The sequence below is a fragment of the Pseudopipra pipra genome, chromosome 6 (genome assembly GCF_036250125.1).
Source record: "Pseudopipra pipra isolate bDixPip1 chromosome 6, bDixPip1.hap1, whole genome shotgun sequence".
Taxonomy (NCBI): Eukaryota; Metazoa; Chordata; class Aves; order Passeriformes; family Pipridae; genus Pseudopipra; species Pseudopipra pipra.
Window position 1 is genome coordinate 24,675,835 of NC_087554.1, and position 27,963 is coordinate 24,703,797.

General features: G+C 37.4%; 1 protein-coding gene across 2 annotated transcripts; it reads left to right on the top strand.

The window, feature by feature from the left end:
• Window positions 1–6,678: 6,678 nt before the first annotated feature.
• Window positions 6,679–26,677, top strand: SPI1 (Spi-1 proto-oncogene). 2 transcript variants are annotated; one of them, XM_064657880.1, is made up of 6 exons: window positions 6,679–7,027; window positions 13,555–13,648; window positions 20,957–21,144; window positions 24,369–24,476; window positions 24,987–25,143; window positions 25,821–26,677. In XM_064657880.1, the coding sequence occupies exons 1-6, from the start codon at window positions 6,983–6,985 to the stop codon at window positions 26,135–26,137; spliced, it is 909 nt and encodes a 302-aa protein (XP_064513950.1). In that variant the 5' UTR covers window positions 6,679–6,982; the 3' UTR covers window positions 26,138–26,677. The 2 variants fall into 2 exon arrangements, with proteins under 2 accessions (XP_064513950.1, XP_064513949.1); XM_064657879.1 differs by lacking the exon at window positions 24,369–24,476.
• The last annotated feature ends 1,286 nt before the right edge of the window (window positions 26,678–27,963 follow it).

Sequence of the window (27,963 nt, forward strand, 5' to 3'; positions counted from 1 at the left end):
TTTTAAAGGATTTGTATATAGGTGAGGTCTGTGACTGAAGAGACAAAAAACCTGAGTAAACCCAGGGGCATAGGAGTGGAAATAAGGTGACTGCAGAAAAGCTGAAGCTCTGTTTATCAGTAGAGCACATTTTGTCAGCACCTTTACCTGTATTTGTCTGTGCTGTACATAACTGCATGTAGTATTCCCAGTATAACTGTGTCTCAGCCCCTTGTGTTATCAGTCACAGAGGGTCACAGTGGTTACTAACAGACTCCCCGCAACAGAAAAAGCCATCAGGAAAGTCTGTCCCCTTCTCAGCTGGCAGGAATCCTGCAATCTGGGGACAGTCAGCTGAGTTATAAATACTCAGTCATGGCTATGTTTTGGTGTCTACTCCTCTGTCTCCTACCATCTCCTACTCAGAAAAGAACCATTTCCCTTTTCTTAATGACCACTGAAATCATTTCGGGAATTTCCAGCACATGGTGTACAGATTCTGATTCACTTTAAACGCAGAAAATGTTTAACTCCTTCTGGTAATTATTGTGAATTGATCCAGCCCTACAAATGAAGGTATCCCAAGTTCCTCTTTCCCTTTTTCCCTTTCAGCCCTACACAAGTACTTGGCATTCAAATCATTCTTCTCCTCTGCACCCCACTGTCACTGCAGTCATGAGACCTTAGCTCTCCACATGGTTAATTTGTTCAGATTTGTGAGTCTCTTTTCCTAAAACAGGAAAATAATTTCATTTTTCGCATTTTCTGAGATACATATATACCTCTTAGATTATTCTTCTGTGACATTCTTTAAAATGCTACCACTAATTCAATATGGTCAAAACTAAACCTCTCAGTTTTCCTTCCCTTCTACCTCCTTCTTTTAGCAAAGTTATTCTTTTTATTCCCACTGTGACTTGGGTGTTGTCTCTGACACTATGCCAATCTAACTCAAGCAGACTTTATCAAGGATGTGCAGCTTCCTCTTGCAGGACACCTGTAAGAACAAAATTTTTCACTTTCCTTTTGTTGCTTAAACTTTTGCCCACCCATGACCTGAACAATGACAGTCCGGTGTTCCTGGCTTCAAACTCTCTTTTCTTCTTTCTCTTCTTTCTTCATTGTAAGTGGGATCAAATTGCTGTTCAAATGGTTTCTTGTGTATTTCTCCACTATATTCCTCTCAATTACCACATCAAAAACAACTTCTGAAATCCTTTTAAGTCCCTTCACACAACTGTTCCTCACTAGTCTTTGTTTCTTCAACGTCTAATATAATGATGTCATGTAGTTGTTTAATGTTTGATGTAATACTTCTGGCACAACAACAACAACAAAAAAGTTAAATAGAGTTCAGTACAATACCTACTGAACTGTAGGTACAGAAAATTTCTTGCACTAGAAAAAAAAGATTGCAAAACTAGAAGACCAATTGCGACAGTCGTTGGAACAACATGAGGGAGGAAACAAAATATCAGCCCATTGGTTATTAGCAGAACAACTTTGCAAAAAACACAATACCAAAAATATAGAGAAAAACAACTGCAGTCAAACACCTTCGATGGGCTTGCAGTCTTTACCTGGCTGATGTGGTGTTTGTCAAAGTAGTAAGCAAACTTTGCTTCTAAAGAAGGGTATAGCTTAAGGCCAAGCTAGTTATCTCTAAACTGTTAATTTTTTCTCTCACAAGATTAGTGAAAGATTTCAGATTTTTACAAAACCCTGCAGATTTCAAGGTACCTGAAAAAAATCCACAGACAAGAAAGCAAAAACGAAAACTGAATAATCTAACTGCATGTGACGGTGTGAAAATGGTCTGAGGTTACAAAAGGCTGAAATGTAATTCAAACACAATTTTTCTAATTAGTAATTACTTCCGTAAGAAAAAGTTTCTTAGTAGTATAGATACTATACTACTGAGTGTGTCATACACACCTGTCCCAGCCATAAACAAAAAGCTGTGACCTAAGGCTTGCATACATGCTTATACAGCCAAATGTCTATGTGAGGATGTACAAAGAGCACTGGCTTGTAATAGTTTAGTTACTTTATCTATGCATTCCGTTCCAGGAACAAAGCCCTTGTGAAAGTAGTGGCAGAGAGCAAGGAGCACAGTTTATGTAGCCCACCAGCTACCTAAACATGTTTATTTGTGATTAGTGTTTTTCTCTTTAGAATTCTGAGAGATTACTAAGAGAAATAATCCTAATAAAATGCAAGTCTGGAAAGTACTATTTACATTAGGAGAGAAAGAGTCCTTCCTAGATACAGCTGAACTTTCAAGAAAGATCTCCAAACTCCATAAAGCAAAGATATTTCTGACACAGGTTGACAAAGGTCATTACAGACTCCGGAAATGAATCCTCTCTAATGGTGGATGTAGAACAGCAATTTAGTTCAGATCACAAGACCACTTCTAAAATTAATTTCCTGATCCTCCTCACTTACTACCTTTTACATCACACAGATGTATTAGAATGCACAAACTAGATTCTTTTCAGATGAAACTGAAGATATGACTCAGGTCTGCAGATGCAAATGGGAATTTAGTCCATGGCATCAGACTAGGATCAGTCTGAAGCATTACCTTGTCAGAGAAAATACAGGGTGTATTTCCTCCATCAGCAACAAGTATTTTTCTCTACAAATATGCTCTTATTGAGCCATATCACAGATGCATCTTACCCTTATAGCCTAACTTTTACTATTAAAATATCTGACTGGGAGGCAGGGGGGAGGAAGACAGAACCTCTCTCGGACTGTAGGTTCTCTTTGAAGGGATGTTAGACAATAATGCTTGCATCTTACTGGTGCTACTGACTGTAGGTAGTATGTACACTGGGCATAGTCTTCAAGAGTAGATGGTATTAAAGCACTCTCCCATGTTAATTGCTTGAAATGTTACAAAGGTTTTGTTTTGAGAGATTGGATGACAATGAAAGAGCAGGAATATGCATATTGAAAATCTGTTGCCCGCAGAATGCAGAAGATCATCAAAAACTGACATAAAATCTTCCAGCTATTTGAAAATGCCTTAAAACCCAAACGAGTTTTCCCAAATACAATGAACAACAAAATGCAGTTGAGATGGAAACAGATCTTAAAACCGCAAAAAATTGCCAAAGGGAGATTTTCTTCTTTGCTGAATTCTGTTTTATGGAGAGCTTAAAAGGTACTAATCAAATGGAAAAATAAGTGCTTTTCACTTCTGTAAGTGATTGCATATCATACATTCTTAGAATATACATGAAGCTTTCTGAATTAATACTGATTCAAACTCCCAGCAGAATGATTTTCTCCCAGTGAAAATCATTATCTTCATTCTGATATGGATTTAGTCTAGTCTGTGCTTGAAAACCTTTGTTGATATAGAGAAGTTAGTTAAGACTGATATTTTAATGACATTTTATGACATTTCCCGCCAGCAAAAGTCCTTGTACAGATGCCGTTACATAAAACTCAGAAACTTATGAAAGCTGAACTGTCAAAGGCACTTTTTTGCAAGTAGGAATTGCATCAACTCTGGGAAGGGATACCCACATAGTGAGAAAAAGTCTTTGTTCAAATACTGCCAGGGCAATAAACCTGAATGTATCACAAGGGAACATCAGTGAGTGATAATCTAGCACAGTGGAAATGGGATCATATATTTCAGTGGAGTCTATATTCAGATTGTTAAGGATGCTGAGGTGCAGGTCCCCATGAGAAAAAGTGGCAACAAATTCTTTTCAGCCAGTAATTTGCAGCAGCCATTTTCTGGCTCCTGCCCTCTATGGATACATGCAACAAAGATATTTCAACTCATGTCTTCAACACAGTAGCAGTATATGTAACAAACAGTCATATACAGAGGGCTTTCTTCTAGAGCTCCAGACCCCAGAGGTTCCACACTCAGAGATCCATGTCGTCTGAATGGATATTCAATGTTAAAGGATGGTATACAAGACCCTCAAGCCATATTATGTCCAGATAAAAACAAGTTCGATGGAAAACATAGCTCTGAGAAGAACATGGAACATACAAGGGAATCCCTTGCTTAGAGGTCTTGTCTTACTGTTACAAGAAAACTTAGTAGCAGAATCTGTGTAAACACCTATTTCTGATTTAAAGACTTCAGAATGAGTGATGTCTGTGGTTTTAGTAGGGAGAAAAATTACCTTCTAAGCACCAAACAAGGTTTGAGGTAACGGGACCTCTCTGTGATGTGGCTGCTAGTTGAAACCCTTTTGCTTTGGTAGTTTGTGGTTAGAAATAGTGTGAAGAATAAATGGCTAGAGGTAGGGAAAGAAATGTTTCAAAAAGCTGCACACAGTGAGGTGATGCTTAGAGGGAAAATTTTAAAATGAATGTTAAATGTTTTCAGAAATAATCTTTCAGAAACTTAATCTTTCAACTCAGCATGTTTTTCTCTAGTTCTCCAAATTTCCATCATGGAGAAGCATCCCTACCTTACTTCAAAAGCCTTTTTGAATATCAAAATACATTCTGTGAGTAGTAGTTCACACCATATGCCTCTGGAAATCAGTTCTCTACTACACAACTTTTTTGTAACTTCATCTGTTTTCTGCATATAAGTAATCTAATAATGTAACTGCAAGAATCTGGGGTAATGGTATTGTCTCTAGTAGGCCTTACTTTAGGGGTGAGAAGATTCTGTGATTACGAACAAGAATAAGACACCAGTTATAGGAAATAGTGAGAAACTAATCTGTGTTGAATTTTAGCAAGATTGTTATTAGTGATATTCCTATAGAAATAAGATAGATTAAACAAGCATTTTATCTCACTTTTAGCATTTCCATTTATGGAGATACTCTCCTTCCTAAGAAGCTTATTCAACTGCTAGACTTTCTGCTGGTCCTGAAACTTTATGGCATATTATTTAGTTCTAATTCACCATACAGAGAATCAATTTCATTATTTATGTTGATAATCTTGGTGCACTTATGATTACCGTATGTTTAAACCTGGTTGATAATGTTACAATCTAGCATTCCCTGAGTGCAGTGAGGCTGGTGCAAAATATATATCCTTATTAGGTAATTTCCTGTGCTAAGAGACAGTGCAGAAATATCCTGCAGCCTATGAAATATAGTTGCATTCCACTTTAATAGAAGCCTCTCTGTGTAAAACACTACATTTTTAAATCTTTCAGAAGCTGCTTAAGCTATCTTTCAGAGTGTCATGAATCAGATAGCATATCTTCTTTATTCTGAATAGCCTTTTTAATAGACACACAATTTCCACAGTTGCTTTTATCGCCTATTATTCAACTACCCACTGTAAGATGTGTGTGTGCTATTGTTCACTCCTGTCTCCTCTGTTCGCACTGAGTTTTATCATCTGAGCTATACTTTACTTCTCTCCCTTCTCCCCAGAAGGTTTGCTCACTTCCAGGCTGGTATCCAGGGGGAGACTTGAGAATCATCTCAGAAAGAGAACTGGACTGTTAAACAGCTTGGTTAATTATAGGTTATAATCAAGAATTCATGATATGAATAAAATAAGAATGAAATGCTTATGTATCACTTCATGCTGATGAAATTCAGTTTGGGTCTTAAAGAGTTAATCATGTTCTTGATGTTATCCCATTGCTAATATGGTTTGCTTGTTGAGTTCCTGAGGCTGGGGAACGAGAGGAACTTGTGAGCCGCCTGGTTTTACCACTGTATAGGGGAGGAAGTCTGTAGTGGCTGAAATTCCCCCTCACACATAGACCCAGGTGAGTGGTGAGCAGGCTGCTTTCAAGAGCAGAACCTGTGGCACATGGGCATAGATTGAAGGGGAACAACCCAGACAATGAAACTTCACTTTTCCAAGACATTAGTAGCTAACTGCGAAGTAAGAAGGCATATTGCAGAATGAGAGTGTTCTCCCCTTGTAGACAAGTCCCATTCCCTATACCCTGCCCCCTGGCCACTGCCAGCACCTCTGTAAGAAAGTCATTTGTTCACAGCAGCCAAATGCAAGTAGAACGTTGGGATGAAGAGTGTGGAGAACATCATGTGAGAAGAGCTAACACAATATCTCTGCAAGAAATTTCTGTACCTGACTCTTTAGACAGAAGTCTATAAATTTCATTCTCTACTTGCTGTTGAAGGCACTCAGGACCTGAGAGAAGTCAAGTCATTGTGTGGGACATGTAATACTTTCTCCTTTTCCCTATTCACTTTCTCCTTGCAGGAGTTAGAATCCACAAGAAACAAATAAGAAGACAAAGTGTCTTTCACTGAACCAATTACTCTCTTGCAAAGTTTATGACAAAAGTCTCATGAGCATAATTTCAGTGTTTTGTATAAACCTAAGACTGTATATTCGAAACTGCATACTCTTTTTTTCCTACCTGCTAACTATTGCCACGTAATTTCAACACAGGACTATTATTAAAGCAAGTCTATGCCACTGCACTGGCCTCACAGAAGTTGTCAGGACTGTGTCTTTATGATATACCATTAAACCAGAGAACAGCACCATTGTTATGGTTCATCTACAGCTAGAAGCACATAGTCTTCCACAGAGTGCTGCACCCATATGCTTGTTTATTGGTAGCAGGCCTGGGCTCTGGGTATCTGATTATACAGTAGCACCTGCCCATGGCAGATCTGGCCGAGCACAGACTTCCTGCTGCAGCACCACAGCTCCATAAATGAGAGAGATTTATGCAAACTGGCTAAAGTGTGATGTCACAGCGCTCTGATAGACCCAGGGACTATCTTCCTTCTACAGACATTTGATAAAATCAGGAACTTCACATACGACTTGGAAAGAAGGTCACCTCAGAACCTATTAGGGTAAACTATGAAAACTTGTTAGGGTCCTTCTCCTATCCTGAGATCCAGCACTGCAAAGGGACTTTACAGAGTCCGAGGATCTCAGCGGATCTCACTTTTTTCTTTTTTTCTTTCTTCTTTCCTTTTTTTTTTTTTAATGTGATTTTTTTCAAGTCAGTTATGCTGGATGTTTGAAAACTGAATTAAGAAAAATACACTCAGAAGTTGGCTGAATGTTGCAAGCTTGCAAAATGGAAGGATTTCCCCTTATTCCCCCTGTGAGTATATTGGGTTTATTACTAATACGGATCATTGGGCTCAGTAGAAAAAGGCAAAATAAACCAGGTATTATTATTTGAGAATATTTGTGTTTTGGTCTGTATTTGTAGTGTCAGGAAGTTTGGCTTAGGTCAGTCTATAAAACTAGTGACAACATGGCAGTGAAAGGGAAATTAACATTTCCTCCCCAAACTTGTATCTGAATTTGATCTGCATTTGTTTTCACAGATTAAATGTATGGTATTTTTGTACAGCACAAATATAGCAAGCCAGTAAATCTCTTTTCTTCAGTGTTGCCTATGTGATATAAAGCCAAGTCTTTCTTCAGATTGTAGTTATTAATTATCTGGAGTCTCTGACATAGTTTATGTATTTAACTGTCTACCACCCTGTGAAAGAAGACCTGTTGAATGCTTATTTTGTGTATTGCGGATTTTAGAACTCTGTGCTCTTTGAAATGATGGCATTTTAGTTTCTAACTTCATCTTGTCTTGAATTGAATTCTCTTGAATTCACTTATCCTGAAAAAGTAATTTGCAGAGGAGAGGAAAAAAACACTCAGTCCTTATTTGGGAGTTTCAATGTTTTCTCTAAGGTATAAATTTTTCTGTGTGCTTATGAGACTGTTTTATCCTTTTCTTAACTCTGAAGCATTGTTGAACTGCTCTAGTTTATCTTATGGTGAGTTTAAAAATTATTATTTATGAAGAACATAATGTCACTAACCTGTTTTTCAGAAACAAACCTTAATGGGAAATCTCTAAGTAGAATGGATAAAAGAGGCCCTAACTAGATTTCATTAGGTTTGTAGAAGCTGAGGAGGTGCCAGATCAGGTGGTTTACTTGTCTTTTTATGTGGTAGATGACTTACAGCAATTGCTATACATGTGTCAGAGCACAGAAAGAGACAATGCAGTTTTTTTAAGAAAAACTTGTATCGAGTTTTCTGTTTGTCTTGTCCCGTTTAATGAAGGCTAAAGTCATATTTCCTTATCTTCCATCCAGAACAACAGTCCTTTGAATTCCTGTCATATTCGGTATTTATGCTGACTGAAAATATTTTTCTTTTTGTGGGAGACCCTTTATTCTCTCAGTTTACCATCAGTGTCTCTGATATTCTCTTAATTTATCATCAGTGTCCCTGAAATCCCCTATCTACCCAAAGGACAAAAAGACTTTAAAAATAATTTCTCTTAAGTACGTGGAGTTGCCCAATGGACCTACTGTAAGTGCATCAGAATAAAAATCTGAAAAGAAACGGAAAAAATGAAAAAGTACGCAGAGATTTCTCAGTGTGTTGCTTGTTGGGCTTAAAAAAAAAAAAAAAAGCAACATAAATCTTGTCCTCAACCACCCCAGAAATAAACATCTCCATAAAGAAAAAAAGAAAAAAAAAAAAAGTAATTTTATGTCCTTTCATTCACTCATAGACAATTTTTCTAGACTCTTTTTTTCAGTATTTAGTTCCAGGGCATATATTAAATAAATGGATTGAAAATCTAACACAGTTTCACTCCTATTCTAACCTGTGTTGCAATTAATATTCTGTCTGAACTCCTTTTGGATGAAAAATACAACAGGCAGTAAAAATACAACTACACCTTACAGAAGCACTTGATAGGGCAATTTAAGTTTTATTTTTGTGAATAAAATGTCCAAAAATTAATAATTCTGTTGTTTGTACTTTGAAAATTGCTTTAAGTGTGCTTTGGGCGCTGCCAGCTAGAGACCTACATGTCTGTGTCTCCTGGGGCTTTTTCAAAGGGGAGACATAGACCTGTTTCTAGGCAAGGGTTTCTGCTGCAATACTTCCCTCCTCCACCCCTCCCTGTTCAGTTGAGGGTGGGTCTGTAACTGCCTTCCTCTTGACTATGCTAGGAAACTCTTACCCTTCACTTGGAAAATGGTTTAGGTTCATTATTTAAGTGGTTTAGGAGTATTCTGTCTTCATCTGAAAATTAGGAATTTTGTATGGGAAGTTCTGCAAACTGGCTCCATGTCTTCCAATGCATGAAGAACTAAGTTGTGCTATGAGTTAAAAAATTATTAAGTCAAACACATTGAGGGTCCCAGTGATACATGAATCTCTAAGTAGCCACCTTTGGCTACTTAGCTGTAGTCACAGCTTTGAATTAAGTATTTTTGCATGAGAGCAAAAATGCCCCACAGAAGTACTCTGTTCCACATAACTGCATTGCCAACACGGTCCAGTGAGGCTGGCCCAATGAGTAATCATGCTAATATTTTTACTCATCTTCTCTAAAATAGTTATACTGTAATTTGTTTCCAAGAAAATACAGTCAATCTTGGCCTTAAAACTTGGCAGCACATCACTGGAAACTGTGTGAAGTATTTCTGAATCACGTGCCACTGAATAGTTATATCAAGGTAACAAAAAAAAGATCATCATTTAATGAATTTACAATTGCCTGGAATCATCTAAAAAAGTCTTGGTGAATAACAAGAATTTTTAGACTGCTATTAAGTTCAATATATCTCTCTTAACCAATGCCAACCATGCTTTCTCTGAGTAGTTTTGTGGCTTTTCCCTAGAGTTTCAGGCAAAGATGGAAGATGAAGGCCACTCTTCATTTGTGACAGTCTGTGACAATTATGAGTTCCTAACAAAGCTTTCTGTCACTCTTCTACATGAAAACAACTGATAGCTTGTCATCAGTTATATATTACATTGTAACATAAGCCATTCTTTGCTTTTTGTCATGGGAAACAAAACAGTTCAGTGTCATGGAAGTGCTATCAGTAAGATGATGAAATGAGTGTGTGGGTGGGGACTTCCAGAGAAAGATGGGGCAAGTGGGTAAAGATTGGTAAAAGAGGCAACAGCAGTACATGGAGAAACCTCTTCTCTCTAACTAGAGAAAGAGTTTTTCATGAAACTTAAAAAAAAAAAAGAACAACAACCTCCTTTTAAAAAAAAAAACAGAAACAATTAAAAACAGATTATTGGAAATAGCTTTTCTAATGAATAGGAGAAAAAAATCCCACCTTCCCACAGGATAATCAGAGAGAATACATTCTATACTATCTCCTTACCACTATCTGATTAAGTTTTTGATAAACAAATTTTTAAATATTTAATATACCTCTTCCCCTGTTAGTTACTGTACTTTTGAAGATCAGACACCAAGATGAAAAATAGTGTCATTACAAGTCATTTGTGTGGACAGATTGGTCCAGGTTGCATGACTTAACAAGGATATACACATGCATATTTTATCAAATGGATCACTGCACAGAAAACTAATTCAAGGACAAAAATTCCAAGAATCCATACTAAAGACATTTTAAGCCCCAAACTTTCAAAACAGAGCTTATAGTACCCCAATGCCCTATATAAAAGCAGACTCTTAGATGCTGAGTATCTGCAACTCACTTTGCAGCCAGCTGGATCTGTAAATATTAAGTGAATCACTGTTTTAAGAGTCTATTTAGCACACCTTCCTTTAGCTCTAATCATTGAATACACATCTGAACTTGTAAAGTAGCTTTTGAATGGTAAAATACTTCATTCTCAGCTCAGACTGTGAGACATTATTGCCTGTTAATGTATATTGGTCTGAAATGGGGGAGTTGGAAAATCTTTAGGAAGAGATAACAAAGGAAAAATATAATCAGGAAAAGTCAAATATTATTTCCTGTGTCTAAAATGTGTATTTGTTATCTACTTTTGGACTGATGCTTGGCCTTCTCACCAAGCTATACTTCTGTAAAGATGTGAGTGACAGATACTTTGATGTAGCTGTGGAAATTTTAACAAATTAAGCCTAGATTGACAGGAAACTGATCCCTTAGGAAATTTGTTTACTTTTGGCTAAATAATTATCAGAGTTACAAACTTGGATGCATTTAGGTATGATTTTTTTTTTAATAATTTCTGTCAGTTTCTAGTATTTTAGTTGAAAAGAAACAAGGATTTTTCTTTCAAACTATATACCTTTATATGGCTTTTTTAACCTCCATTTTTCCCAACTAATATCATATGCATTATCCATTTGGATGTTGAGGTCTCCCCTTTCATACAATATGAATGCTTTCCTTTGAGTTATAACAAATTTACCATTCTGAATATGAAGGCACAAGTTTATATGTTTTTCAGGTTGGTGTTACTTAACAGGAAGTATATATTTATAGAAAGGAAATAGGGGAGTGGGTGAGCTAATTTGCAACGATAATGAAAAGTAGAAATTCCATTCAGAACTTTATCCTAAAGAGAGCAAACTACAGTCTCATTACTTTTTCTTGTCAGAGATCAGAATACACCAAAGGTCGAAGGAATGGAGATGAGTAAATACATATAACCATAGAGAGAACACCAAGAAAATACGTAGAGAAAAGCCAGAGGCATCAGAGAGAATGCACATTGTACTGACTTCTTTGACTAGCCCTCTGAAATTTGGAAAACAGCTTAGCATTAAATTTCTGTGTAGATGAAGGGCAATTCTATCAGAATCACATAGATTTGGAAATGGAGACTGCGTCTACGTCCTCTGGAGACTAGAAATGAGAAGAGTCTCTTCACTGGTATTCCTGCTGTGAACACAATTAAATGACAGTTTGCCCCTTTTCCTTAGTCTTTCCTTTAGATTGTCTTTATGGTGGGTTGTCATCTTCTCAAGATTGCCCCAAAGCAATTATCCACCAACAACAACTATATTTGGAGCTGACAGCTAGGCAATGGATTTTCTCCTGAGTCTTTGAATATTCCATGGATCTGATTCCCACTTAGTGTGTATTTTCTGGAAGCCATGAACTTTTAGACAATCTTACCAGTGCATTTTAATTATACATTAGTACAGCACATGACTGCTACTAAGGATTAACCAAGGTCTAAAGTAAATCCTGAAAGTTTGGGGTTTTGTTTGTTTATTTTTTGTTTGATCTGGTTTTGGTTTTCTTGTTTTGGTTTTGGGTTTTTTGGGGGGGCTTGGTATGTGTTCTAATATCTTAATCCTCAGAAAAAGACAATCTTTAAATTCCAAAATTCCAACAGAAAGCACTGAAGGAGTTAACCAGAAGAATTAAAGAAAAAAGTCTTTTCCTTTCGCTAGCAGCTTATCTACTACCTCCATCTGGATTTTAATGGCAGCTGCTACCTTAGGTTTCGTGTTCTCGAGTAGTCTAGAGAAGGAAGAAAAGAGAAGCTTGCCTGCATTTCTGTCATGCTGTAACCATAGCATAAGCTTACAAAATGCAGATGTTCCAAAAATGAGACAGATTCATGGAGGGAGATAAAGGATTTGAGATATACAGATAGGTATATCAACATATAAACACAAAAAATATGTCCACCATGTAAGTTATCATGTTGTTTTAAATATTTGTCCTATAAAGTTATTTATGCTGAAGTCATTAATAGAATTAAAATGTTTCTATTAATACCTACTAGAAATAATTTCCTTTCAAAAGAAAAACCAAGAAGGTGTTTGAGTTCTCCTTTGCTGTTGACACCACAAGAATTTGTTAAGATTGGAAGAAAATATTGTAACAAACTTAACTGGACTAAAGTCTAACAAAACCCCATGGAGTACATTGTCCTTTTCTAACTCCTCACTCTGGAAAAAAACAAGAAGGAACATTAAGTGAAGCAATGAAACTGTGCAAAACTAATAATAAACAGATGACCTTTATTGCAACAACATAAGATCCTAATCAATATTCATACTGGAATACTAGGCCTGGGGAGAAAGAGAAGTGGGAAAGTAACCCTATATCACCTGTTCTAAGGAGATAGAGAGAACTTTAACTCTACAGTTAAGCATCCAATAGGTCACAACTCAGTATTTGCCCCACATTTGGAGTTTTTAAGCCTTCTCTGCACATATCTAAGAGCCCTGTGTAGTTGATTGGAACTAGCAAACATTTAGAGTTTATTTTGGACAAAAATCAAGAAAGAAAATGGTTTTATGCCCTCTGTCAATGTTATTACCTGCATACAAACTGCCACCATTTAGTCAGACCCTAGAAATAATCAGAATTATGTGTTTAGGCAAGTTTCAGCGTTCTCTTTTGTGTGTAATAATAATAATAATAATAATAATAATAATAATAATAAAAATAACTATAATGACAACAATAACAACAATATCAACTATGACAATTATAATGATAATAATAACAATTAAAAAAATAATATAATGTTTGCTACTACCAAAGAAAATATTTCCCTGCCATGCTGTGCCTGATGTCCACAAGGGCTCTAAACAGTATTCTCAGGAGGCCCAGGTGTGGGATATTAAGGACTTGTGTATTACCACAGGACAAGTTCTACTACACAAACTGGGTGTCTTTTCTACTGGGATTACTCTTTTTCCTTTTTTTTTGTTTTCAAACCAGTGTTGGGTGTCATGCATTTTATTGCTGCTGATTCAAAAATACCTTGAAATCTCCCCTTTCTTTCCCTAGGCAATATAAAATGGGTTGACATCACCCCTTCACTAACTATGTGAATAATTTGGAAGAGATTTGTGTAAACTTATGGTTCTAAAAATTCCTCTTCTTTTTACAGCCCTCTGAAGATATGGTACCCTATGAGTCAGACCTCTACCGACAGCCCCATGACTATTACCAGTATCTCAACAGCGACGGAGAGAGCCATGGTGGTAAGTCAAAAAATATCTCCTTGGAGCAGAAAGGCTCACAGAAAACAGATTTAGGACATCCAAGGAAAGAATAAATTTTTGCAGTGATCTATAATGTATAGACACATATTTTCAAATCAGAAACCAATGTTATTTTATTCCACTTAATGGTTCTGTTCCAACCCAGCAACTGCAACAGGGTTTCTCTGAAGCAGAATTTTAGAAAGCACTCTATGATACAAAGAGCTTCCAGGAAGATAGGATCTCATGATCTCTATCCTTCATTGTCTTTGCTGTATTTTTACTTTCCTCTGCAGATCAAAAGCACTCATCTTGTTTCACAAGTCTTTGAGGACATGGATTTGCAATACTGTATTTCTCTTCTTGTGTTCCCATTTCCAATTCCTATCTGACTTAGGTCCTAGATAAACTTTTTTTGCCTTTATTTTAATTAGATTTCTTTGGTATTTGGCCTTTTTTACTCCCTATATTTCTTTCTTTCTTTTTATGTCTTTTGCATGCTGCCACACCTAACTTTAACTTTCACTCTTCCTCCAGCACACCCAAGTACTTCCTCTCTCTAAATCTATGTAAAACTTCCTTATAGCTGTTTGTATGTAAACACAGCTCAGTATAAAAATGCTGTATAATTGTTTATTACTTCAATTTGTGTACGTGATTTCAAAGCTTTGGTGTCTATATTTTGGTGTTTTCTGGGCACTGCACTGGTCTCTAAATCAATGCAGAGGTGAAGTCTTGTTTTGTGAATTTTGCCTCCTGTGAAATACAATGGTCCAGCAACACCACCCTGGAAATACCTGAGTCAATATTGACTCAGGAAGGAAAAGCACCGTTCTACTGTATTACTTGTCGCAGTCCCTGCAAATCCTGGAGTTTCCCTGAAAGACTCCCACTGATAGAGCAACTAGACCCATTTCTGTTTAATTTAACACATTAACTACTCACAGCATAGCACTGTTTTGCCTGTGGCAGCAGAAGCTATTTTAAGGAGCAGTGAGTTACAGTAGAGGATTGTTCTGAGCATTTAGCTGAAAAAGATACCTACCTAAATTTGTTCTCTACATTGTATTCAAGAAATGTCAATGGCATTCTTAACACCTGGAGACAAAGAATTAATTCAGTTTTTATAAGTTATCTCATGGCATCTGTTAGTCACACTAATCAAACCCAGCAAATTCCGCATGGAAATTCAGGGTTTTTACATTATACCCTGTAGCTGTTTACACACTCATAAAATGAGGATAACATTGATTATCTCAAAAGGCAATTGTGACAATTAAACAATAAATATAAAAGATGCCTTGTAGGAAAAAGCTCTGGGAAATAACTTTTCTGTCATTACATCTAGACTACCTCGAGCAGAAACATCCCTTTATTTTTCATAATTTTATCATCCCATCTGGTTTACTTCCCATTTTTCTGTTGGAAGGCTGTTCCTAAGGTACATTTCTCAGATCATTAACATGTTTTTACTCATCCTAATGAACACAACAAAAACTGAGTAGTTACCTATATGGGTTATAGTCTAAGCAGTACCTAAACACCCACTTTGAACAGAAATTTGTCTGTTCCCAAAGTTGTGTGCATTTGTCCAAAAGACCCAAAAAAACCCTGTTTAATGTCTTAAACTCTGACAGTAAGTGGTTATGGAAGAGGCAACTTGAGCCCAGCCTGAGCATTTCAATCAAATTTTTATTTATGAAAGCTACCATGTTGTAGTTGGTTGTGTCTAAATATCTAATGTGCCCTATGCTGTCCTGCATTTCTCACAGTCCAAAAAAGCCATGAACAACCAAAGAATACAGATGAAGACTGAAAACCATGAACTAATGCATTATTCTTCTTTCTTATAAACACTGAAAAAGTGAACTTTGGCTTTCATTTTGTTTACATGACAGAAGTAGTGGATCTTGAGAAGCACCATGCAGAAGAGCAGGAAAGGGACGCCACAAAATACTTTCAGAAACATGTACTAAGCATTCAGAGCAATGAGGATAAAAGCACGGTGATTGAAAAATGGAAGGGAAAAGGAATAAATAAAGTGCTGCAGTGACAGCAGTGAAAGAGACAGAACCTGATCAGATGGGGGGGGAAAGTAGAAAAAAGAACTGAGTTGTGAGAGAGGAGTTCAATTTGGGGGACAATGAGATGACTGGCAATGCATAGAAAATAATTTTGCAGGTCACTCAGTAGCACTATGGACCTCAATGTAAAACTACCAGTTAATGTAAATAGATTATACTAGACAGAATAATACTTCTGATTAGGCTGACAACGGACTGCTAAAGAAATAGAAAGTTTTCCGTAAGCGTCAGACCACCTCTTTCTCGCTGCTAGCAAATTAATTTTGTGAAAGGGAGATGGCAACATCTTAATCTGTAGATCTGTGCTACTTGCATTACTGTCACTTTTCTCAAACACAATGCTGAAGACAACCCTTACTCCATATTTACATGAAGAGGCATAAAAAGCACAAAAACAGTGTGCCACTAATATAATACATAGGAAATCTTTGCCAGTAAGTGAACAGTAGATTCAAAAATGCACCATAATATGTTCATCACCACAGGTATTGTGTGCAATTATTTTCTATACTGCAGTTTAGCTATTTTTTAAATACTGTAATAAACAGAGACACAGTCATGCAGGACAGAAGCTACTTCAAGTGATCATGTATTAGTCCATCACCCAAGCCTGGGCTTGTAAGTCTGTAAATGTAACACAGCATATTTTGTAACACTAATGCAATCTTAGTAATTACAAAATTTCACTGCTGCTTTGTCTCTAAGTTATTACTAAACATTATTGGTTTAGGAAAAATCACTTTTTGTATGAAGCTGAATGCTGACCCTTGTTCCTTTTGTTTCTAGCCTCATGGAACTTACTAGATCCCGTGATCTGGGGTTTTATTTTTGTCCCACCTCCTGGAGTAATATGATCATTTAAGAATCTCAGCTTTGATTTTGTTAGGATCCTGGCTCATGCAGAAGTGGAGGAAAGCCCAAACATGCGAATCTTAGTCTTAAATGCCATATGAAAGAGAGAAAGAATTCCAAACTTCACTAAAAAATCCCCTTCCCTCAAAGCCATTCTCATGATTTGTTGGGGTCTGACTCATAAGTATTTGAACATTTGGAATTATTAAAATAATGAAGTTTGTAAAGTGGGAGTTAATGAGATCCTAATGTTGTTATAGATAAGACTGGTGCCCTGCTTAGAAGCACAGCATTTCTCCCAAGAATGATTCTGTTCAAGACATTAATCAAGACATTAATTTTCCAGTGCCCTTCAATATTTTTCTCATTTCCTCCATGGGGTTTTTCCTTGACTTGTTTTTTCAGACGTTGGAACATGTAAGCTATGCAATATGGGACTGTGCAAGAAACCCTCTCCTAGTTCATCATGTATTGGAAAATCTGTACCACCCAGGACAGAACCAGCCAGAAACACTAGCCCAGCCCTCACAAGTACAGCAGTTACATGCCAGCAGTTGTCTCCTCAAACAAGGCAGAGCGCTGTGCTGACAGAGCTGTTACATTTCCGGTTCAATAGCTGGCTCATGAATTTCTGCATGATTTTGCACTGCGTAATGCCAATTTAGCCTGTTGCTCCACTTTTATTATAAATACCTTCCTTAAGCTTATTTCAAAGTCTAACTGTTGGTTCTAACATTATTCAGCTATTACAAGAGCTAAGCAAATTACAGTGATCAGAAGATAATGGAGAAAGTTCAGTCATGTTTTCTCACTCATGAAGTGAGAATCTACCTCTATAGTGAATATTAACACAATGCCTTTAGGTCCACTAATGCTTCCCAGCAGGCTAACATCCTCTCTGTCATGGGAGGGAGCTCAGAATCTGTGACTGTCCTTCCTCTAACCTTTCACTACATGCAAGACCAAAACAAACATGATCTCCATGTCTCTACAAAAGAGAATTTTTTTCACATCCTCTTTCACTTCACACGAAATGTCTCATAATGACTCCATTGTGTAGCTATAGCTTGGCTTTTAATGACATTTTCCTTTACCCAAAGAATAGACACTTTCCATTTCTATAATTTTTCTCTCCTGTCTTTTTTCTTCCTTCCACCTTCATGTTTTAGAGAAAACAACAGAGTTGCTATGTGTTACTGATGTGACACTAACAAAAAACACAGAAGTAAATAGTTGCTGATAACTCGAATATCAGCAGACACAGATATTTAGATGATTTGTTTTTTATATTTTCATGTGCAATAACTTCACCACAGAGGGGCTTGTGAAGACAGATCTGGAATTTCTTTTTTAATGTTACTAAACCAATGTTATTTTTCCTAAGCATCACTGGGAAATTATAAACAATTTAGGAAGAAGTAAGGACCTTTCCTCCTGTCATAAGTTGAATATTTGGACAAAATTATGTTGAATTAATTTCTGACAGATTTATTTTGTAATGTAATATTATTATGTGATCACTTTAAGTCCTAAATGCAGTGTTAATAGTACTGTTATATTACTGTATTTTTACAGTAGCACCGAAATCCATCATAAAGAAATTTAGTAATGAATAGGGTAAATAGTAAATAGTGATTAATCTTAGTATGCATAAATAGTGTTCCATAGGTTAATTTATTTGCCAAGGGAAAAGTTTAAAAAGTTCTGGAGCAGCGGTAACCCTGTCATAGACTTCAAAAAACTAAGAGGTGTCTTACAGTATAGAAACACGACTGACAATAAAAGAATATTTTAGAAGAATCCAAAGTAGGCCACTTGGAGCATGCACAGATACTCATGGCTATGCATGTTGGAAATGGTCCGTGTTCTCTCTTGACCACTATAGTTGCTGCTGGTAAGAAATTCCACAGCTGAAGATCTACCATTGACAGCCCCAGAGACCTTTCCCTGGGCTTTGTCATCCTAACAATTATGCATTGATCTCATTCTCTGTTATAGATTATCAAAGACAAGGGGTCTTTGGGAATATACATTGCCATCTGACAGAGCACTTTCCACACAGTGAGCAGAGCCAGATCATTTTAAGGAAGAAGATTTTAGATTACTCCTGCAATGTATTCTCAACACTTTAGTGTGCAGAGTAACATGGTATATGGGGCCTAAGTGGTTGGCTCTACTTAGAGAAATCTGTTGCAATTTAACACAGAAAAAACGCAAGTTAGTGTGGCTCAATCTTCCAACTAAATGGAAAAATTGCACACTGAAAGTGCCCAAAGCTTCCTATCAAGACACAGCCTTAGACAGTCTATGGATTCAAACTCACACACTGACATTTCCTGGGTTGGTGCAGATGTGGATGTAAAAAATATCTGGGTTCTTTGCACCCATAAAACCCAATTTTTTTACCAGAGAAACCAAAATTTTTCTCTAGCACTACAACATGAAGAAGTGCTACCGTGTACTGTAATTACCGTGCGGCTATAAAATTCATACGCAGCGCACAGAAAGTGCCACACAAAAAACCAAAGAAATTACAAAGTAATGCAGCAGCTCCCTGAATGCTTTTGTAAGCACCTTTCTATCCGTTTCTTATGCAGTGAGGTGATTTATCCATGAATCAGAAAAGCAGGAAGGAAAAAAAATAATCCCTGGTGTCTTAAGTTATCTGATAGAGCCTTCAAGTAAATTTCTACTGGTCTGAGCATAAAGGCAGCTAAAAGAATGCACAACTTTTTAGGTACAACTATTTTTGATACAAGCATATCACTGAGTTCCCTCTAAAGGAAGCCACATTTTAGTTACTCTCCTGCATTTCAAATCCTCAATGAGATTAGACTTAACTGTTTGAAGCATAAGTGGGGAAGGATGAGGAGATAGAAGCTGAAAGAAAGAATGAAACTGGTATTTCAGAAAAAATATTCATAGCATATTAGTGTCCAGATAATATCATACACAATAACATCATATTCCAGAATGAGACAATTGTTACTCTATAAATTCAGTACAACAACACTTAGAGCACTGTGTTCAGTTCTGTTATCAGAAGGATGTCAGCAGCTGGGAGGGAGCTTGAAGAAGTGCACAAGTAAGATTAGAGTAGTGAATGTACTGATTTGTATTGAAAGACAGAGGCCTAAATACATGTAACTGGGTTAAGTGATAATTAGAAGGAGATTGCAAGGGTTCATGACAGTACGTGACCTGAAAACATGTGAAGGGTAGGACAGAAATTATTTATAATAATACAAGAGAAGAAAACTTGGAATAGTAAGGAATAAATTACAACTGCTATACTGAATACAATAAAGACATTTCAGCCAGGCATAAATGATGCAAGGAAAGTTAAACTATGGAAGGTTAGTTTCTACTTCAGTCAGAGCAGAGGACATGATGCTGACATTGATTTTAAAAACAGGTTGCACATAAATGTGCGCACAATTAAGTATGCAGCTATTGTCTGTAAGAGAGAAATAGAATTTACAGTGCTCCACATTTCTTCTAGAAGATTTTAAATTTTGAGCAGCAAGTATGAAATTCTAAAAAACTTAAAGGCTTATGTTGAAGTAAAAACCCCAGAATCCAAAACTGAAAATTATATGGAATTTAGTTTCAAAGGTAAATGAATCAGGAAACAGGATGGTGGTTAAGTACTTCTTTATGGTTTTGAAAAAAAAATCCAAATTGTCACAGGAATTTCAAACATTCTGAAGAGATAAAAATGGTCGAGAAAAAGTCTGGATCAGAATTTAGCCACACTGTAAACAATGTGCACCAGACTGCCACAAAAGTTTATCCTTTTATTTTCTAGTATTGCTACTTAAAAATGTGTGATATAACAACGTGATAACAGGAAATATCTAAAAAAGTGCCTTTTCTGCAGCATTCCTGAAATTTTGCTAGCATAGTAAAATAAAGACTGAAGATAACTGCAGAACAATCTTTAAATTTTTTTCACCTCCTCATTTCCATGCATTGAGGAAGAGTATAATAAGAATATGACAGTATATAAATCAGTAGAATTTGTTGCGTCAAGAATGAAAATGTCTTGAAACTTGTTATGGTCTTTTCTTGAGAAAGTTGCCAACATTAATGTCTTTTGCATCTTGTGCTAGATTATCGTTGAAATCCATCTCATCATCTAAGAGTATTGTCCTAATTAAAGTGGCCTAAGTATTACTTTCCAGCCACAGGAACTGATGAGACTAGGAAAAGAAACTTTTCAGGGGTCTATACAGATTGCCACTGGAGACAGGTCAACAGGGATGGTGTGGAGAGAGCAGAAAGGACAGCAACAGGAGAAAGAATCAATGAAATCCAGGTAAATGCCAAATTTCTTAATCTTGTAATGACAATCTATTTTTACTTTCTTTAGATCATTACTGGGAATACCATCCACACCACATGCACAGTGAGTTTGAGACCTTTGGAGACAACCACTTCACAGAACTGCAGAGTGTGCAGCCTCCTCAGCTACAGCAGCTGTACAGGCACATGGAGATTGAACAAATGCATGTCTTGGATTCTGCAATCCCAACCACACACATCGGACTCAACCATCAGGTATGGTTACCAGCACTTACTCAGAATTTTGGATGACAATTAATGCCAAGGAAAATAATGCATTAGGGGATGCATGCTCTTATATGAAAGAGATTGCTGAAATTAATTGCACAAATTCTTCCTGTACTTGATGTAAGACTCTTCATTCTTGGGACAAATGTGGTTTAAGTATTCTTTTTACCTAGATAATGAGAAGTCATGTTCCTCAAACTGTCTAAAAAGATAATTGCATTTTGTGGAGGTGTTTGGAATTTCAAATTTTTGTTTAATTTGGAATGAAAATCAACTGTTTTGTAATTCTGCAGACGAACTGGACCTGAGAAGCTTTGCATCATCCTATCAAGGGTAGCTATGACTTCCAAGAAGTATTCTGAGCCTTGAAGCAGTAGAAAAGTTTTAAATATTTCCAAGCAATCCTGACAGTTTTACATGACTTGTGTTAGAAACGCTAACAAAGACAAGTCACTAGTAATTTTACCGCAGGCTAAGGACCCACTTGTACTTCTGCATGGGAGTAAATAAGTCACAAGCCAAAACACACTGCCCTGTCTTTGCTCGGATTTTACTTGAAGCCAGTCATTTCCCTGTATGAAAAAGATACATCATTATGCAGTAAAGATAGTCACCAAAGCACCAATGAATTCTCACTAATGCTGAAATTATAAGGGGTTCCATCATACTGCAAAGATATTGTGGGTGTTGAGATCACATTTAACTCTTGATCCTACAAGAATGTGCCCAAAGGCATTTCTGGGAGCATTAGAAAGCTGAGTGATCTTGTGCTAAGGAGTTTCCAAGGCTGGCAAGGTACACACAATGTCCTAAATACAAGACAGAGTAGAACTGAAGTCAGAGAAAAAAGCATTTGCTGATTACAGTTCTGCATATAAAGGTACCGTTGCTGAAACTTCATGAGGCAAACCGCATGCATGGAGTTGTCATTTGGGGTTTCTTTGTTCAAAGCAAGCTGAAATTGTATATAAATACTGTATTAATCAAAAGGAAAGAAGAGAAAAATGGAGTGAGCAAGTTAACACTGTCCACAGGAAACTGGCTGCAAGCCTTGAAAAAATCAGGAATAAAATATAAGATGTAGATCAAGCAAAGAATTAGGAACAGAAAATTACAAATATAAAAAATGCTTCATGGAACAGCAGTCTGTGGAAAGCTTCGAGTCATTTCAGTTGCTCGCTGCAACTGTTAATACCTAATGACCAACCATTATCTCTGGCCCAAGGGCAAAGGATGAAAATGAGTCCCTTTATGAATGTCTTTGGAAGCACAACAGAAAAACAAGAGGGGGTGCTTCTGCTTATCTCAATTCATTCTACTCAGCTATCATCTTTCATTTCAGGATGAAAGGCAGGGAACTAATTTTGTTACAACTTTCGATAAAGAGCACTGTGGTCTCTCTCTGCCCCACCCCACACAAAGCTGCAGATGTTAGGAGGTAGAATTCACCATTACCCTCCTTTTCCTTACCAGCTGGAGGCCTTTGGCTTTTTACTTTAGATTTTTTCCTGCAGTAGCTCATGCAAATGGTACTTGGCATGCTCTGAGTTTTACCCTCCAATGTGTCTCAGTCACAGTCCCAGGCAAAGAAACAGAAGCAGGAAGCAAGTTTTAATCCTCCACTGAATTTGCCAGTTACTAACTAAACCCAAGTTTGTCATGCAATATCAGAGTTAGAGTTTGTAAATAAAGGAATAACATTCAAATATATTTCTTCAATTTTCTGTTGATATCACATTGTTTTGTGAAATCAAATTTGAGGCTTAAGCTGCTCTTGAACAAGATTTCTTTAAAAAGTTTTGTTAGCCTGACAACAGGGGTCTTTTCTTACAAGAAAAGAATATTAATTCTGGAGGCAGAATGAAAGAAAAAGTTGAAAAAATGTGAGAAGAACTTTAGAAAGAGGAAAACCTCACACAGGTGCCACAGCCCCTGAGACAACAACAGAATATGGAAAGTAACTAATAGTTTCTTAAGTTTTCTCTCTCCAGAATTGTATTAGTAACCTGGCTCTTTCTAACACACTGGCATGTCCTTTGTGACTCTGTGTAACATAACTGTGTGATACTGTATTGGCCTATGTTGAGTTTCAAGTGAAAAGTAAGTGTAAGCAAAAATACAACAGTCGAGAAAAGTGGGGACAGCATGGGAAAAGCTTACTTAACTCGCCAGGCAGGCCTCTGCAACTACCTTTGCCTGTGAGACACTGTGCCCCTCCCTCCTCCACTACACTCTCCCACCATCCCACTCCATTCCCAGAAGGGCAGTTTCCTTACTCCCACACCACCTCCCAGAGCATTCCAGGTTTCCACAATCTTTTTATCTTCAGGGGCACCAATGCCTGTTCTCCTCCCCTGTAAGACACTGTCCCACCTTCTCATTCCCCTTCCCCCATGGCACTCTCTCTGTTCCTTCCCACCCCTGAAACTGCAGCTTTTTTAACTGTAAAAAGCTAAAGGTGACTCTGTGGTGAGGGCTGAAGTTTTGCTCTTGGGGATCTGGCAGGAAGCTTACACACACTCTTGCCCAATCCTGCCCTTCCTGCCCAATCCGCTCCAGCCAATCTGCCGACTCATTAACCGCCAGCTGCTGCACCCCAAAACCAGCCCTTTGCACACGCCTTATTGGGACATTTTAAGCTGGTGCAAAACTCATCTGAAAAGCACCACTCAGCAAAGTCCAACATGGGGTGGGTGGTGTGACTCATGAACACCCACTCCCCACTTCAGTGCCTGAAGTCCCAGGGGAAGGGTGCCAGGTTCAAGACACCCTTTCTCGGTGAAGGAAAAGAAAAGCAGTTCAAAAGAAGCTCACCTTCAAGGACTATTATCTGTCCCATTTCATTAAAACTACATTCTATATGCTGCTGGGTTTGGGGGATGTTGGCTGGTTTTTTGCAATGAAGGAATTGGGTTCTTACTCCCTGCCCCTCAGACTGATCTGTTTCTCATTATTAAATAAGAAGCTGCCACAATTCGTGACAACTAGTTGTGATCCCTAGCAAACCAGACTGCAACTGAGAATTTACAGAGCTGAGGTATATTCCACACTACTCCTAACAACACCTCTATATAAGGGCAAGAGAATTTAACACAAAAAAACTTGCTTGCTAGATTTGCAGATGAGAAATCCCCATTAATAGGGAATTTTCAGATAGCCACTCAGGAAAACAGAATGAGCCAAGATGGTGTATCCTTTATCTTAGTGTTAAGGCTATTCCCCTCCTCATGGGGGAAATTCAAGACAGAAAGATGACAGACCTGTGTAACCCCATCTCCAGATTTGGATGCAGTCCTGTAGGGATTCAGTGCTGTCAGAAGGTGCTATGCCTGAGAAAGGAAGAGGACAACAGAGCTAAAGCCAGCCATACTAAGGCAGAACTGTTCAGCTCTTTCAAATTTAAAAGAATAGCTCCAGAAGGACTGTGTTAGAAAAAAGTTGTTCTCAAAAGCAATTTTACTCTGGGGATAAGCAACAGGGATCAGAAAGGCATTAGGTAGAATGCAAGCTGTGGGGATGTGTAGGGGAAGAGGGGCAATATTACTTGCAAGGATATAACATATGGGAAAGTTCTGACTTTAATAACCTTATTCCTCCTTCCCTCTTTTAAAAGTTCTTCGTGGTACATGTGTGTTGACTGTTATCTGAAAGTGTTTCTTAATTGGATGGTAGTTATTATAAATGTCAACAACTAAGTCACTCATTATTACACTAAACACTCATATACCTCTTATTTTCTCCCCCCTTTTCTCTGTAATTCTCCTCATTACATTTAATTCTGATGCTCAACTATCACTGTCTCCTCCCTCTGCTACTCTGTTCTCCAAAAGGTGTCCTATTTGCCCCGGATGTGCCTACAGTACTCCTCTCCACCTCAGCCCAGTTCTGATGAGGAGGACATGGAGAGACAGAGTCCCCCATTGGAGGTATCAGATGGGGAGAATGATGGTGTGGACCCTGGGCCCGGAATTATGCATGGAGAAACAGGTCAGTGAAAACAGAGGGACTTTGTCAAGCCACGTGGTAAGCAGCTGTTATATTACCTTGCTGATAATTAATAAAACTGTAGAACTGCTGTGCTGGTGTTCTATCCCACTGCCATAGGTTTCCTTTCCCTGAGTCCTTGCACCCTTCTGTCTTCCTAATCTTTTACAGCCATAACTGTGTTTATATCTCATTTCTTCATGTACTCCCACTGCCTCCTTCTGCTTTGCTTATTCAGGCTTCCTGAATGGAAAGGGCTTTTGCCATTTCTACTCCAAAATCCATTAAGAGATGGGAAAACCAAGGCAAGAAGATCAAGCAAGAACTGATTTAAAAAAATATTTAGCTCTCTTCGCTCAGTACCTGAGAGTCACATTCTGTATAACCTACCAAAAATAGATTTAGATCAGTGTCAAAATAGCAATGTTTTTCAATTAGCTTCTAATTAGAAAATTAATTTCAGAACAAGGGTATGGCCTTTGGAATTACTTATTCTTGCTTTTTCTTCTTGGTACATCAATCCACACTATGTCCTCACAGTGTTACACTGTTTATTGTTATAAATGCTGCAAACTGAAGAAGTTACAAGCTAGCTGAAACAGTTATATACTTTCTGCTGTTTCACCAGGAACTGTACACAAATCATAATGCTCCACTGGGTTTCTTTGACTCTCACACAGGCAGCAAGAAAAAGATACGTCTGTATCAGTTCCTTCTGGACCTCCTTCGCAGTGGGGACATGAAGGACAGCATCTGGTGGGTGGACAAGGAAAAAGGTACTTTCCAGTTCTCCTCCAAACACAAAGAAGCATTGGCACATCGCTGGGGCATCCAGAAAGGCAACCGCAAGAAAATGACCTACCAGAAGATGGCACGGGCTTTGAGAAACTATGGCAAGACAGGGGAGGTCAAGAAAGTTAAGAAGAAGTTGACCTACCAGTTTAGTGGAGAGGTGATGGGAAGGGGGGTCACTGATAGGAAGCATTATCCTCACTGAGGCCATGGGACCCTAAGCAAGAAAAATATTAAGACCTCCTGGCTGGACACCAGCGGAGGAGATGGACACATCTTTCTCTTTGCTTCCTGTGCCCCCTTCTCTGCCTTTAAACAGCCTTTACCATCAGATGTTTCTGGTACGAATTCCCTTCTTCAGCATCTGAGAATCCTAACCATGACAGAATTCTTTGCTTCCGTCCTCCAAGTTGGACAGAGTTGGGAAATTTAAACAATGTACAAATATATTATTGTCAGGAAAGATTTTTTTTTTTTTTTGATTGTATTGTAACTAAAAAATACAGCCGATGAAGTTTTGCCTCCAAAGGTGGTGCTGTGTCACCCACAGTGACACCGCGATAGCTTTCAGCTTTCAAACTAGCATTAATACAGGCTCTGCCGCAGCTCTCAAGGCTAGAGAGAAGTTTGCAGATCTTGGAATGATACTCGTTCTTTTAAATAGTAATAACATGTACATATTTAATAAAATTAGATATAATGAAGTTCTGGTATTTGCATAATAAATGATTACTTCACAAACAAATCTTGCTCATTCAATTATGCAGGTATAGGTCCTCTGTGATGTCTGAATAAAAGGCACGCAGGGTTATAGGGTCTTTTCCATCTGTTGCTACTTTTTAATTTACCTAGAAACACCGTCAGTGCTGCCAAACTCAGTAAAAAATATAATAGGTGAGATACATTACTGTGAAAAAGACTACAGTACTGAAGTAAATTTAAATATACATATATATATATATATATATATATATATATATATATATATGTCACTATTTTTTCCGGTGCAAACAAAACCCTGCCAGTTGAATCATTTCTATTCATGTATACCAAGAATAGCATTTATAGCTCCGTCTGGTCTAACATAAGAATTAGCCATATTCTCCTGTGGTTTCAGTTATTTTCCTGCTCCTGTTGCTTCTTCTGGCTTTCCTCCACAGTGATATCTTGATTTTAGCTTATGAAACTTTCTTAGAATTAAGTTGCATTTAATCATGTCTTTGCAGAATTTTAATACAAAAGTGTTTCAAGATTTTAACTGTGGATTTTAGTCCCTACAGTAAAACAACTGATAGTAATTAATAACAACTTCATTGTATAGATTACAGTCAAAATGCAAAATAAAAGATAACTCAATACCTGAGATACCATGGTAAATTTACCCAGTACATCTAAACATAGAAATGAAATTCAAGGTCAATCAAAGCTAAGAAAATTATCATTTTAAATTTTAACATTATTTAACATATCTCAATTGTTTTCAAGCACCCAGAAATCAGGAAAACACCACAACTCTTCCAAAATGTATGAGGTGAAATGAGGCAGATCTAGAATGAAGAGAAGGGTTTTGTTTAACAATATTGATATGCAGTACATCATGCCAAATACGACAATTTGGAAGTCATAACTAAGTAACCTAACTAATTAGCTTGAAATTTTTCAGAGCTTGCTCCTCACTGAAACCAAAAATCGTTGGCAGTGATGAGCTTTTTACAGACCTGAGTTCTCAAAACTATATCTAAACATAGTCAGTGTTATCTACACTAACAATCTCACTGTGGAAGTGAAAAGTCTGGTGACAGCATTGGGCTAAATGTCTCCTTGGAGCCAAACAGGAAGAAGTTCCTGCTTAAAAAACATCACAATGTGCTACTTCCCAGTTCATGAACATGATAAATATGTCAGTCAACAAAAAAATTAACTGAGAGTTAAAAGCAAGTAAGGGCTTCAGAACTTTCTCTATCCAAGACAAGAATGACAAATAGAAATTACCTTTCATACTTATAAAAAATCTTGCAATTCAACTTTTAA

Coding starts and splice junctions, on each gene's coding strand:
- SPI1 (XM_064657880.1), top strand. CDS start 6,983: ATGTTGCAAGCTTGCAAAATGGAAGGATTTCCCCTTATTCCCCCT. Junction 13,649..20,956: donor CGACGGAGAGAGCCATGGTG/GTAAGTCAAAAA, acceptor TACTTTCTTTAG/ATCATTACTGGGAATACCAT. Junction 25,144..25,820: donor AATTATGCATGGAGAAACAG/GTCAGTGAAAAC, acceptor ACTCTCACACAG/GCAGCAAGAAAAAGATACGT.